Source organism: Typopeltis vanoorti, chromosome 4 (assembly GCF_054136105.1).
Source record: "Typopeltis vanoorti isolate ZY-2024b chromosome 4, IOZ_Tvanoo_1.0, whole genome shotgun sequence".
In the NCBI taxonomy this organism is placed as follows: domain Eukaryota; kingdom Metazoa; phylum Arthropoda; class Arachnida; order Uropygi; family Thelyphonidae; genus Typopeltis; species Typopeltis vanoorti.
The window spans coordinates 93,365,239-93,380,701 of record NC_143552.1 but is presented as its reverse complement, the minus strand read 5'-3'; the positions used below and the strand labels follow the sequence as shown (position 1 = coordinate 93,380,701).

At 35.9% G+C, this 15,463-nt stretch overlaps 1 protein-coding gene across 1 annotated transcript in view; it reads left to right on the top strand.

Annotated features, from left to right (window-relative positions):
* Positions 1-15,463, top strand: part of Rok (Rho associated coiled-coil containing protein kinase) — a 484,157-nt gene that overhangs the window by 169,533 nt on the left and 299,161 nt on the right. The window contains exon 11 of the mRNA XM_090392113.1: positions 4,604-4,742. Coding sequence (XP_090248239.1) covers positions 4,604-4,742 — 139 coding nt within the window. The remainder of the gene's footprint in view (positions 1-4,603; positions 4,743-15,463) is intronic.

Here is a 15,463-nt window from a genome sequence, read left to right as displayed (position 1 = left end):
ATTCTTGTTGAACGTTTTTTGGGAAAAATCCTACATGAAAATAAAATTTTCAAATTTAATTATTTTAAGGATCGCTTGCATTTCCTGATATTTATATTTCTCTCTCATTTTTTCATGATTCATATATATATATATATATATATATATTAGGGTTACCAAGTAATTTTATAAACTTGGTTATTTTACTCCTAATCTCAAGTAAGCAAAAAGTTAAGTTTGCGCCTGAACATAGTTCAAGTCTAAAGGTGGTGCAACACCAGGGCAACTCATTGTAAAGGTGGGTAAAGCTCTGATCACTATTCTTAGTATTTTCCCATAATGTAAAGCACATCTCACTAAGAGATGTATACTGCAATGCATTATGGGTGGGGTCACTACCCAGACCAGTTTCAACCTTTTTTGAGGTCTCCTCAGTGAGTAGCTAGGCCCTAAATACCAAGGTTTTAGTAATACAGAGCTTTATCAACTTTACCTATACAAGTTGCTAGAAGGTGTTTTTATTTTGAATAAGAATTTGAATATATATATAATACATAACAAATCTGAAAACAAACCCCAACTCAACATCACCAGAGTTAAAGATCGGTACTATCAACATAAGAAGCCTGAATGGCAAAGAAATGGAGCTAACTGAGGAATTAGATAAGTACCAGATCGACATAATAGGGGGTGACTGAAACAAAAAAGACAAAAACTGGTGAGATCTTTCTGAGCAATAAATACAAAATGTTATATTCAGGCAATGACAATCAAGGAAAAGGAGTAGCAGCCATAGTATTCAACACTAAATATGAGGCTTATCTTCTTGAATGGCAGACAGTCTCAAGTAGAGTGATGTGGGCAAATATCAGCATGGGGAACTGGACAATGAGACTTATTTGTGCCTATGGTCCCACAGAAGGTTCTACTAAGGTAGAAGTGGAGGAATTTTTTGAGGCTTTAGAAAAAGCAACTGACACAATGAAAAAGGAAAAGTTGGTCCTTGTTGGGGATCTAAATAGCAGAGTAGGAAATGATTGTCAGACATACAAAAATATTTTGGGAAAATTTGGAGAAAAGAGCAAAGCTAATAATAATGGCAAATATCTGTTGGATTTCTGCTCAGGACATCGACTGGTTATTGCTAACACCATGTTCCAACATAAAAATATTCACAAATTCACATGGAGAGAAGAGGCTAGGAATAAGAAAAGTCTCATTGACTATGTTATTGTTGATAGTGTGTTACCTGGTGCAGGACACCAGAGTGTACAGAGGATTTGAAATTGGAAGTGATCACTATTTAGTCTTGAGCAGGATAAAATTGAATTTCATATTGAAAAGAATAACATGTAAGAAAGTTTTAAAGCGAATAAAAGTTGAGCAGCTCTCAGATATGAACTATAGACTAAAATACACAAAGATTATTGAAGAAAAAATGAAAGACTTTGAGAACAGGAATCAAACCTTGGAGATTCAGTGGCAAACTCTGAAGAAAACATTGATTGATTCTGCCAGAGAGGCATGTGGTGAGGTTGTCTGCAAGGATAAAAAATTCAGAACTCCCCGGTGGACACAGGAAGTTAAAGAGGCAGTGAAGGAAAAGAAGAAAGCATATAAAAGTTCCTGTCAAATAAGTCACCTTGTGCTCTTAGAGAATACAGAGACAAATGTAAGAAAGCTAAACACTGTGTAAAACTAGCTAAACAAAAGTCATGGGAGGACTTTGGCAAGAATATAGAAAATAAATATCAAGAAGGTGGTAAGATATTCTTGAGGTTGTTGAAGAAGCTTAGAAATGGAGGAAAGAGTGTTGTAAAAGGAATTAGAGATGATAAAGGTAACATGAAAACGGGAGATAAAGATATCCTTGAAGTATGGAGTAATTACTTTGAAAAACTGCTAAATGAAACAAGCAGTGATAACAGCACAGTGGTAAAACAACTGACCAGGCATGCAGTCAGGAATACATATCCATACTTGAAGTAGAAAAAGCCATCAAAGGGTTGAAATGTGGAAAGGCAGCAGGAGTAGATGATATTCGACCAGAAATGCTGAAGTATGATGGTAAGTAAGTAAATATGGTGAAGTCTTACAGTGGCTACACTGCATAGTTCAGAAAGCCTGGACAGAGTGACGAATTCCCGATGATTGGAGTAGAGCTCTTGTTATACCCATATATAAAAAGGGAAATAAAACTGAATGTGAGAATTACAGAGGTATATCCCTATTGAGTATTCCTGGTAGGATATATGCAAGGTATACTTGAGAAACAGTTGAGAAGAATTGTGGAAGAAAAGCTTGGTGAAGAACAAGCTATATTCAGGTCAATTAGAGTCTGTCAGAATTAGATCTTCACTTTACGACAAATAGTGGAGAAATCATGGGAATATAACAAAGATCTCTATTTAAGTTTTGTTGATTTGGAAAAGGCATATGACAAGGTGTCAAGAGAGAAGCTATTCAATATGCTACAGTTACTTGGTATCAGTGGGGCATTATATCAAGCAATACTTAGTCTTTATTTGAGTTGTAAGTCAGCAGTTAGAATTGAAGGAAGTACAGGAAGATGGTTTAATGTTAAATCTGGTGTGAGACACGGATGTACATTATCTCCTATTTTATTCATTATCTATATGGATCACATTATGAAAGAAAGTGGTATTAAATATGATATCAAAATTGGAGATGTTAATGTCAGCTCTTTACTTTATGCAGATGATGTCATACTTCTAAATAAATCCCCTACAAGTCTGCAAGATGCTCTGACTAAATTGAATGATTGTTGTAATAGATATGGTATGAAGGTCAGCAATAATTCATTGAAAATGTCAACTGTGTTGTGAATGTTCACTTGTTCCTGTGGAACAAGTGAAACATTTCAGCTACTTAGGCACGATTTTTACTGAAGATGGTAAATTAAATATAGAAATAGACAACAGAATCATCAAAGCTGGTATGGTAGGAAGTCAATTGAATAAATTCATATGGAATAGGAGAGAAATTAATCGGAACACTAAATTAGCTGTATACAAAATGGTGTTCAAACCAGTTTTAACTTATTGATCTGAGAGCTGGGTCAGAAGTAAAACACTTGACCAAAGACTAGAGACCACAGATTTGAGAGTCCTGAGAAAGATTATAGGTGTGAACAGATGGTATCAATGGTAATATCATATTAAAAACGAGGATATTAGGAAAGAACTTGACATTGTCAGCATCCTGGAATGCGTTAGCAGAGCTGGTCTCATGTGGTATGGTCACTTAAACAGAATGGGTGAAGAAAGATTAGCAAAACAAGTGTTCTCTGCCAGATTGGCAGCAAAACGACCCAGATATAGGTGGATTGATACGTATAAAGTGCCTTAGACGATAGAAATATAAGATCTAATAATGTTGAAGTCTTGACAAGTAACAGACTGATTTGGAGGAAAATTGTAGATAGAACGTTAGTAATGATGTCATTTTTTTCATGTAGTACTATCATATCCTGTACACCCCTTGAGGGTACATGGCTGGAATTTGATGATGATGATGATATATATATATATATATATATATATATATATATTAAAAACAATATTAATATATTCTGCATTGATAATTAGATATTCTAATCAAATATCTTATCAATCATATTTTCTTTGAAGTTTTTAAGAAATTGCTTCTGAAGAATTTTGAAGCTGTGAGTTTTCGATGGCACTTGTGACATAGTAACGATTATTAGAAACACACACACATTCACAAGAATAAAGAAAAATAATTTTAGTATTGTAAATATTTCAGCCTGAAATTACCAAACCATCAGCAGTGCATTAGGATAATCACACAGTGGAGCTAGAACAAAGGAATGATATTCCTTTTTACAAAGTTGAGCAGTGACAGATCTTGGTGATGGATAGTCATTCTAGTTTAAGTTTGGCGAGGGTATAAGTTCTTCAGCATTCTCTTTAAACAACTGCTCAAAATAGGTACACTGACATAAAAGGCTAGTATTGGACCAGTAGATATTGTGGTAAGTGTCCACTCTCGCTGTGCTAGGTCAGATTTTTCAATTTATTGTGGTTAATGAGACTGGCATTCCTGTAGTCATTTTTTGACCTAATGTCTTTTTTTTATCCAAATTTCATTGAACTTGGTAAACACAAGGTGAGAGAGGAACCTGTTTATCTTTCATGAATGATAATCAAGAGTCAGGAGAAAATTTTGTCGATAAGGAAGAATGTAGAAACTATCTTTTCAGATCTTTGCAATTGCCTCTGAGATGCCTGAACTGTGCAGGTCTAAGGCTCTCTCTTAGAGATAAACTTGTGTCTAGGATGCATTAATGCATCCTGCACTCCTTTGTTTTTGCTTCATGTGATAATGCTAATGCACTGATGATGGCCTGGTAATTTCAGGCCAAAATATTTGCAGTGATAAAATAATTTTTTTTTATTCTCTTGAATACATGTTTCTAATATTCTAAGCTATATTTTTTCTTCCATCCATGTATATTCATGAAACCTCTACCAGAGGTTGATTGTAGATATTCCTTTTTAATGATTTGGCATACTTAGCTAACATATAACTTGTGTGCTTGTGTGTAATTCATAATCTGTTAACTTGTATCTCTGATTTATAGGTGATGCACCATTTTATGCAGAGTCTCTGGTTGGTACCTATGGTAAAATAATGGACCATAAAAATTCTCTCCATTTTCCAGACGATGTGGAAATTTCAAAAGAAGCAAAACATCTTATATGCTCATTTTTAACAGATAGGTATGTGAATACTTGTGGGTTTTTGAATTTAGCAGCAAGAATCCTTTTAGAATACAGTTTACTTTTACATGTAGCACTGCTGTAACAAACTATTGAAAAATCGTCAAAACATCCTATAGATATAATGCACTGATACTGAATACTATACCGAAAGAAATTCACTTTGGTAAACTGTGGTCCCTATGAGTTTACTACTGTGAGTCAACTATGTAGTATAATTTCGATGGTGGTTTTAGGGGCCAGTTGAAGTTGAACCTCCATATAGTCTTTTAGGAATGTTAAGAAGGGGATGGGGGGTAAGTTTTGTAGTGCAATAGTTTATTCTTACTTTTCCATGGTATGATGCTGGAACAACTAGATACCCACTATATATTGAAAAGGAAGAATGAACTGGAAGTTTGAGACTTTTGCTAACTTAATTATATTTTATATTAGCTATACCTATGATAATTCAGATATCATCATTGCCCATTAATACTAGATTCTTGGGTTTTTGCTGTTATCTGGGAAATGGACAAGCAGTGAAAAGTCATATAATGGAGTAATTTTAACTTGTATATCAAACCTACACAATGAAACTACCATTCAAAAAAATTATTGATAATTATCACCTAGGTTAATTTGCAAAATTAACCTAGATGGATACCTAGGTTAAGAAGAATGAAGTAAATTGTGTATCCCGAACAGTTGACGGTTTTAGTTTTGAGTCTGAAGAGATGCATACTCCCATATGAAGTTCAACCATTGAACTTGAATCAAACAACCACTATCCTTTTTGGATATTTGAAATCCTGCAGATCAAGTTGAATTTTTGGTTTATTGAAAACTAACCTTTACTGGCAGATGCGTTCACCTGTCATCACAGAAGATAGTATCATCGAGAGTCTTGTACACAGAGCTCATATGATATGCTTTTCTAGTTCTCTTTTGTTAGATGAATTGAATAAAACTAAAAGCAGTCATATATCTAATGGACACAACAAAACTACCATTCAAAAATAATTATCATCCATGGATCAGACTACAAGCCGATGTGAAAATTATTTCATTACCCCACCTTAAAGGAACCTCTGGACAAATAGCATGCATTCTTTGCAAATTCAGTCCACTTCCTTCAGACCAGTTTGGAAACTGTCTTCTTTCTTACCATCTACAAAGAATACATTACTATCTCTCTTACCAGCTCATGTCATCTGCAATTTTTGACACACTGGCCACTCTACTTTGATTGGAATCCAAGTACATCAAGACTATTGAATTTTTGGAATCTCACAAGTCAGGTTTTGCTTCTCATGCTATTGACACTAAGCACAGAGTTCCTTGGAACCAGACAAAGATTCTTCATTCCATCAAGTTCAGATCTCGTTTTTCCTTGAAATGCTATGAAATCATCCAAATACATTGACTGTATGAGAGTCTCAAAGTTTTTGGAAGTAATTACTGTTAACTGTTCATAATTTTTATTTTGAGACGTATTTGTGCTTATTGTTCTACATAAGGTGTTATGGAAGAAGGTAGAGGAATTTTTTTTTTTTTTTTGAGTCATTAGAGATGGCAGCTGACACAGCAAAAAAGGAAAAGCTAGTCCTAAACAATAGAGTAGGAAATGATTACCAACATATAGAAATGCTTTGAGAAAATTTGGAGAAAAGAGCAAACCTAATAATAATGGCAAGTATTTGCTGGGTTTCTGTTCAGGACATAGATTAGTAATTACTAGCACCGTGTTCCAACGTAAAAATGTGCACAAATTCACATGCAGAGAGAGAGAGAGCGAGGATACATGAAAAAAGAAAAGTCTCATTGATTATATTATTGCCGATAGCAATGCTATCCCACTGGTTCAGGACAAAACTATACAGAGGATTTGAAATTGGAAGCGATCACCATTTAGTTTTGCTCAGAATAAAATTGAATTTCATATTAAAAGGAACTGTGTAAATAAAATTTAAAACTGAATCAAAACCAAAAGGTTTTCAAACGTGAAAATAATAAAATCAAATATAAAGATGCTCTTCAAGGTAAAAATAAGTTGGAAGTCAATAATCGGACCTTGGATATTCAGTAGTAAACCCTGAAGAAAACATTGATTAAGTCAGAAAAGCATGTGATGACGTGGTCTGAAAGGATAGAAAAATCAGAACTCCATGGTGCACTCAGGAAGTAGAGAGACAGTCAAGAGAAAGAAGAATATATCAAAAGTTCTTAGCAAGTAAGTCAGCTTCTGCTTTTAGAAAATACAGAAAATTGTAAGAAAGCATACATTGTTTAAAATAGCCAAACAAGAGTCATGGAAGGAATTTAAGAACATAGAAAACAAATATCAGGAAGGTGATGATATATTCTGGAGGCTATTGAAAAAGCGTAGAAATGGAGGAAAAGAGTAATGTAAAAGGAATCAGAGACGATAATGGTGACATGAAAACTGATAAAATTGACCAGGGCTTCTGAAGATAAAGATATTCTAGATGTCTGGGAGTAATTATTTTGAAAGACTTTTAAATGAAATAAGCATTGGGGGATGCTTAAGGGTCAAAGCTGTATAACTGAGAGGAGACCTCCACATAACCTTTAAAGGAATGCAGAGAATCGACCAGGGCTTCTGACCCAATGTCCAAACGTCACCTTCTCATGGTGAACCCTGTTAGGTATCTACCTGGATGCTAAACGAACGAGAATGGGCTAGCAGTTTGGGATTTAGCTGACCAAATTGTATTCTTATTGGCTTAAACCAAAATATAAAATGAGGTACAACATGACAAAATTTCATGCCAGCTGGGGTGTCACCTGGTTAAACAAGGTCCCCATTGTTTTAGCCAGGGGAACCAGGGCAAACAGCAAAAAAAGTCAGTTTCTGGAACAAATCTTAAAACACACCCCAACTCAACATCACCAGAGTTCAAGATCGGTACTATCAACATATGAAGCCTGAATGGCTTTTTATGTTGCTGAGGAATTGGATAAGTACCAGATCGACATAATAGGGGTAATTAAAACAAAAAAGACAAACACTGGTGAGATCTTTCTGAGTAATAAATACAAGATGTTATATTCAGGCAATGACAATCAAGGAAAAGGAGGAGTAGCCATAGTATTCAACACTAAATACGAGGCTAATCTTCTTGAATGGCAGGCAGTCTCAAGTAGAGTGATGTGGTCAAATATGAGAATGGGGAACTGGACAATGAGATTTATTTGTGCCTATGGTCCCACAGAAGGTTCTACTAAGATAGAATTGGAGGAATTTTTTGAGGCTTTAGAGAAAGCACCTGACACAATGAAAAAGGAAAAGGTGGTCCTTGTTGGGGATCTAAATAGCAGAGTAGGAAATAATTGTCAGACATACAAAAATATTTTGGGAAAATTTGGAGAAAAGAGCAAAGCTAATAATAATGGCAAATATCTGTTGTTTTCCGCTCAGGACATGGACTGGTTATTAAAAACACAATTTCTCCACAATTTTTTCTCTCTGGTGCAGGACACCATCGTGTAGAGAGGATATGAAATTGGAAGTAATCACTATCTAGTCTTGAGAGAAGAACATATAAGAAAGTTTTAAAGCGAATAAATGTTGAGCAACTCTCAGATGTGAACTGTAGACTGAAATAGACAAACATGATTGAAGAAAAAATAAAAGAGTTTGAAAACAAGAACCAAACCTTTGAGATACAGTGGTAAGCCTTGAAGAAAACACTGATTGATTCAGCCAGAGAGGCATGTGGTGAGGTTGTCTGCAAGGATATAAAAATCAGAACTCCATGGTGGACAAAGGAAGTTAAAGAGCCAGTAAAGGAAAAGATGAAAGTATATCAAAAGTTCCTGGTAAATAAGTCAGCTTGTGCTCTTAGAGAATACAGAGACAAAAGTCATGGGAAGACTTTGGTTAGAACATAGAAAATAAATATCAAGAGGGTGCCAAGATATTCTGGAGGTTTGGAGAAGCCAGAAATGTAGGAAAGAGTGCTGTGAAAGGAATTAGAGATTATAAAGGTGACATGAAATCTGGAGAAAAAGATATCCTTGAAGTATGGAGTAATTAATTCAAAAAATTGCTAAATGAAACAAGCAGTGATAACACTGTGGTAAAAAAAACACTTAACAGGCATGCAGTCAGGAATACATATCCATACTTGAAGTAGAAAAAGTCATCAAAAGCCTGAAATGTGGAAAGGCAGCAGGAGTAGATAATATTCGACCAGAAATGATCAAGTATGGAGGTATAACAGTCTTACATGTCTGCATTGCATAGTTCATAAGGCCTGGGCAGAAGGATGAATTCCGGATGATTTTAAGTAGAGCTCTCATAGTACCATACCCATGTAAAAAAGGGAAATAAAACTGAATGTGTGAATTACAGAGGTATTTCTCTACTGAGTGTTCCTGATAAGATTTACGCACGTATACTTGAGAAACGGTTGAGAAGGATTGTGGAAGAAAAGCTTGGTGAAGAACAAGCTGGATTCAGACCAAATATTGACTGTCAAAATCAGATCTTCACTTTAAGACAAATTGTTGAGAAATCAAGGGAATATAACAAATCTGTATTTAAGTTTTGTAGTTGTGGAAAAGGCATACGACAAAGGTGCCAAGAGAGAAGCTATTCAATACACTATAGTTATGTGGTGTCATTGGGGCATTATATCAAGCAATACTTTGTCTTTATTTGAGTTGAAGTCAGCAGTTAGGATTGAAGGCAGTACAGGAAGATGGTTTAATGCTAAATTTGATATCAGACAAGATGTACATTATCACCTCTGTTATTTATTATTTATATGGATTACATTATGAAGAAAAGTGGTATTAAAGCTGATATCAAAGCTGCAGATGTTAATGTCAGCTCTTTGCTTTATGCGGATGATATTATATTTCTAAATAAAAACGGTAGGGCTGCAAGTTTCCCTGACTAAATTGAATAACTGTTGTAATAGATATGGTATGAAGGTCAGCAATAACAAGAAAAAGACAATGAAAATAGACAGAAGCATTGAATAGAGACCCTATAGAACAAGTAAAACGTTTCAGCTACTTAGGCACGATTTTTAGTGAAATAGTAAACTAAATATGGAATTAGACAGAATCGACGAAGTTGGTATGGGGGGGAAGTCAACTGAATAAATTTATAATCAAATAAGAGAGAAATTAGTCAAAAAAACACTGAATTAGTTGTATACAAGACAGTATTCAAACCAATTTTAACTTATGGACCTGAGATCTAGGTCAGAAGTAAAACACTTGACCAAAGACTAGAGACCGCAGTTATGAGAGTCTTGAGAAAGATTTCGGGGCATGAACAGATGGTATTAATGGCAATATTATATTAAAAATTTAGATATTAGGGAAGAACTTGATATTGTCAGCATCCAAGAATGCTTTAGCAGAGCTAGTCTCAGGTGGTATAGTCACTTAAACAGAATGGGCGAGGAAAGATTAGCAAAACAAGTATTCTCTGCCAGTTTGGCAGGAAACAGACCCAGAGGAAGACCAAGATATAGTTGGATTGATATGGTGAAAAGTGCCTTAGAAGATAGAAATATAAGATCTGATAATGTTGCATCACTAATATCCTATCTACAATTTTTCTCCAAACCAGTCTGTTACCTTGACAGGTAACAGACTGGTTTGGAGAAAAATTGTAGATAGGATATTAGCGATGTAAGTGTTTCATGTAGTACTTTCATGTCCTGTACACCCATTGAGGGATACATGGCAGTAATTTGATAATGAAGAACAATCGTTGAGGTGATAGAAAACACTCGAATTCCTGATATGTTCCCTCGGGGGGGGGGGGGGGGGGGTCGTGCAGAAGATAATTATGATAGGGCCATTAATAATTCATATCAATATTTGAAGTAGAAAAAGCATCAAAAACCTGAAATGTGGAAATGCTGCTGGAATAGAAGATATTTTTGAGTAAAAATGTTCAAAGAAGGAAGTTTTATGATGATGGTTACATTGGATAATTCAGAGGACCTAGGTGGAGGAATTTGATGAGTATGAGAAACAGAAAGAAGTCTACTTACGTTTTATTGACTACACAAAGACCTTTGTGTAGTCAATAAAACGTAAGTAAACTTCTTTCTGCTTAAAGAAAATATACAACATGAACAACTAATCAAATGCATCAGAAATTTGGGAGTAGATGGTAAAGATATCAGATTACTGATAAATCTATATTGTGAGCAAACTGCTTCAATTAAAATATCAGAAGAAATCTTGGAGGAATTTCCACTAAAGAAGGGTATCAAGGCTGTGTTCTTTCTCGGGTAGACAAGGCTGTACCCTTTCTCCTATATTGTTTACTTTTATACTGAAAATATTTTCCAGCAATTAGAAGAATTTAAACGGGTCAGCATATAGGAGACAGGAATATAAACAACTTAAGATACGTTGATGATACAGTACTGCTAGCTGAAAATAAAAAAATCCTCAAAACCTCCTAGAAGAGATGCTGAAGCTAAGTGAAAAATATGGACTTAATTTCAACTTCAAAGAAACTAAAACCATGCTGGTAACAAGAGAAAAAGGGAAAATACCCGATATAAGTATTAAGATCAGAGGGAATACTTTAGATTAAGTAGACAGTTATATATATTTGGTTCAACTAATTACAGAGAATGGAAAGTGTGATAGGAAATACTAAGAAGACTAGAAATTGCTAGATCAACCTTCATTAGCATGAAAAACATTCTGACCTCAAGGGAAATTCACACAAAAACAAGAATTTGGCTGTCGAAATGCTACGTATGGTCAACACTGCTATATTGAGCAGAAGCCTGGACAGTATCAAAATATTGCGAAAATAAACTAAAAGACTTTGAGATGTGGATCCTCAGAAGAATTCTTAGAGTACCATGGACTGCCAAAAAAACTAATTTAGAAATATTAGAGATGATTGGAGAAGATAGGAATCTTGAAAACCATTAAGAAAAGGAACACCACCTACCCTGGTCACATACTAAGGCATGAATCCTTACAAAAAAAAACACTTCTAGAAGGAATGATACAAGGAAAAAGAAGAGGAAGACAAAGAACAGATTGGATGAGAAATATTAAGAAGCACAAAACCGTACATGGTGGAAGCTAATGGTAGTCAACCTCCTGGAAGGAGATGACATCTGACAAGAGAGAGAGAGTTGGAGTATCAAATTCTAAATGATTGGAATAGAGTTCTCATAATACCAATGTATGAAAGGGAAATAAATCTGAATGTGAAAATTACCCAGGAATTTCCTTACTGAGTGTTTTCCTAGTAAGATTTATGCAAGTATATTTGAGAAAAGGGTAAGAAAAATTTACTTTAAGACAAATAGTTGAGAAATCATGGGAATATAACAAGGATGGGTATTTAAGTTTTGTATATCTTGAAGAGGCTTATTTCAAGGAAGCAAGAGAGATGCTGTTCAAAACACTATAGTTATATGGGTTAAATGGGACATTATGTTGAGCAGTATTTTGTCTATATTTAAATTGTAAGTCAACAGTTAAAATTCAAGGAGGTAGAGGAAGTTCGTTTAATGTTAAGTTGGTTGAGACAAGGGCGCATGTTATCTCCATTGTTATTTATCATCTATATGGATGACATGAAGGAAAGTGGTATTAAACATGATGTTAAAATTGGAGATGCTAATATCAGCTCTGTATTTTGTTGATGATATACTTCAAAATTAATAAATCCAGTAAAGTCTGAAAGATTCCATGACTAAACTGAATAATTTTTGCAATAGGTTTAGTATGAAAATCTGCAATAAAAAGACAATGAAAGTCAGAAACATTGAAAACATCAACTGTATCCTGAATAGTGAACCTATAGAACAAGTAAAACATTTCAGCTATTTAGGTACAGTATTTAATGAAGATAGTAATTTAAATATGGAATAAGAGAGAAACTTGAAGAAATTTCTCTCTTAATGGTTTTACTTTAAAATGCATTGCGAAATTTCTTTTTCGGCGTCGTCAACCAACTAATGAATTCTACTACTCCCAGAGCTTACATCTCCTTGCCTTTCATTAGTTCCCTCTCCCCCAAACTGGCTAAAATTTTAAAAAAGTTCAACATCAAAACATGTTTGTCTACTTTTCCTAAACTTCGTTCTATCTTTCATCAACCTAAAGAAAAACATCACCGTCTTCAGTTCTCAGGAGTATACAAGATTATGTATAATTGTGGAAAACTTTACTACGGACAGACTGATAAATCTATCCTTCTCCGTGTTGAGCACAAAAGAGATGTGTCCTATAACAGAATCCCAGCAAGCGCTCTTGCAAACCACCTCTTGTTTTCTATGAACTCTGATGAAGGCTGCCAACATCAAATAGTCTCAAATGCGAATATTAGAAGTCTCAAACTTCTAATATTCACAAATGTTATGATGAACTTGAAAGACGTATTCTTGAGTCTAAAGAAATTACCCTCGATTCAACCCACATGAGCAGCAGCCTTAGCTACAGTTTACCTGATTCGCACAGCTCTGCTGTTTAGTGCTGCGTTCTCACAATATCACACACGCATAAACATACTGGAACTGTAGTGCGGACTCCAATTTAAACTGTACTACAGTTTCTAGTAGATCTGTTGTTATTATTATGTAATGTTTCTGTCAGATTATTGTGTATAATTCTTTGTACTTTGACACCTGAAGAAGTTGGTTTACCAACAAAACTAGTAATGTCCCCATTAAACCTTATTCTTTAATATTCTCGGTGTTTTAGTCATTTAAATTAAATTAAAACACACACACACACACACACACATATATATATATATATATATATACGAGGTGGTATCAAAGAGTTTCGAGACTAGCTCTGTTTATGAGAAATTACTTTATCGATGTTTACACACTATCACCTTCAAAATAGTCCCTTTGCATATCAATACAGCACTCGCAGCATTCTTGCCACTTCTGGAATGTGTCCTAGAAGTCTTCTTTTCGGAGCAGGTCAAGCACCTTCTGCGATTCGCAGTGGATCTCCGCAATGGTGTCAAAATGGTGACCTTTGAGCTCGATCTTCATCTTCAGGAAGAGGGCAAAGTCCAGGAGCCAAATCTGGCGAGTAGGGTGGGTGCGGAAGCGAGATCATGTTATTTCTGGTGAGAAACTCGCGTGTGAGGAGAGCTCGGTGACAGGGTGCATCATCGTCGTGGAGCATCCAGTTTTTTGCGTGCCACAGATCTGGTCACTTTCGCCGAATGTCCTCCCTCAGATGCCTTAAAACCTGGCAGTAGAACTCGCTATTGACGGTCTGGCCCCTGAGAACGTATTCTCGATGCACAATGCCGCAGATGTCGAAAAAGACGATGAGCATGCACTTGGTCGACCTGCGGACCTGCCTTGCCTTTTTCGGTCGTGGAGATGATGGGCTCTTCCACTGTGAAGACTGTTGCTTCGTCTCAGGATCGTACCTGTACACCCAAGTTTTGTCACCGGTAATGCTCCTCGACATGAAGGATGGGTCATCCACGGCACACTGACGGAATTCTTGGCAGACTTCGACACGGTGTTCCTTCTGCTCCTGGGTCAGCAACCTGGGGATGAACTTGGCAGCAACACGGCGCATGTTCAAATCACATGTGAGGATTGCCTGGACTGTTCCGTATGCCACACCGACAATGGCAGCAGTGTTGCGGAGTGTTCTCCGATGTTCTCTGACCCCCCCCCCCCCCCCCCCCCCCCCGAAATGCCGAATGGTTTTCGACATTTTTGGGGGGGTTGAGCTCGTTGAAGGTCTTCCTGATCTCTCATCATCTTCCAGTGATGTTCTTCCGTTCTTAAAGCACGCGTGCCACTCAAAACACCTCGAATGACTCATTGCAGCATCGCTGTAAACTTGCCAAATCATATCAGATGTCTCTGTGGCAGATTTGCCCAGTTTCATGCAGGATTTCATGTTTGCTTTTTGTTCCAACTTACTGTCCATGATGAAATCGCATATGTGGCAGATGTGGTAACGCAGGTGATCAGAATAGCATTAGTTGCACAGCTCCCGATGTACACAGGATGATGTCTTTTGGCACACTGATTTATGAAGGTAGGTGCTCCCTTTGACTGTGCATACAGCCTTGTGCTGCCATCTGTTGGCGTTTTACAAACCTAGTCTCAACTTTTTGATACCACCTCGTATATTAACCATTGTTAAAAGAAATTGCATTATGTCTAGATAACAGTGGTACTTTCTAGTCCCATGCCAAAACTTTTGATGATAATGAGATATTACATTAATTGATTATATTTGCATTTTTTAATAGATCTTATAAATCTTATGATGATTTGTAAGATCTTTTAAAAATGGCTTCTGTAATGTATATACAGGTGGTTTCAGAAGTAATAGTAAATATTTTGGTAGGTGGTAGTATCGATTCTTCTTCTTATGGTGCTATCTTCTGTCGAACATCAGCGACCATCTTGGCGAACAAACCGCGTTCTTCCGTTAATCGGAGCAGTTGTGCGCTGGTCTTTCCTGTCCAATTCTTGATGTTGTCAAACCATGATATTCTTTTTCTTCCTCTAGTTCCTTTGTCATCAATTCTTCCTACCAAAATAGTTTGTAGAAGTTGGTATTTGCTGTTTCTCATGATGTTGCCAAGGTATGTTGTTTTTTTTGATTATTTGTACAAGATCTTTAGTTTTGCCAATGGATTTTAAGACATCTTCATTGGTAATTTTGATATCTTTAGCATTCTTCTGTATAGCCACATCTCAAAGGCTTCATGTTGTTTATTT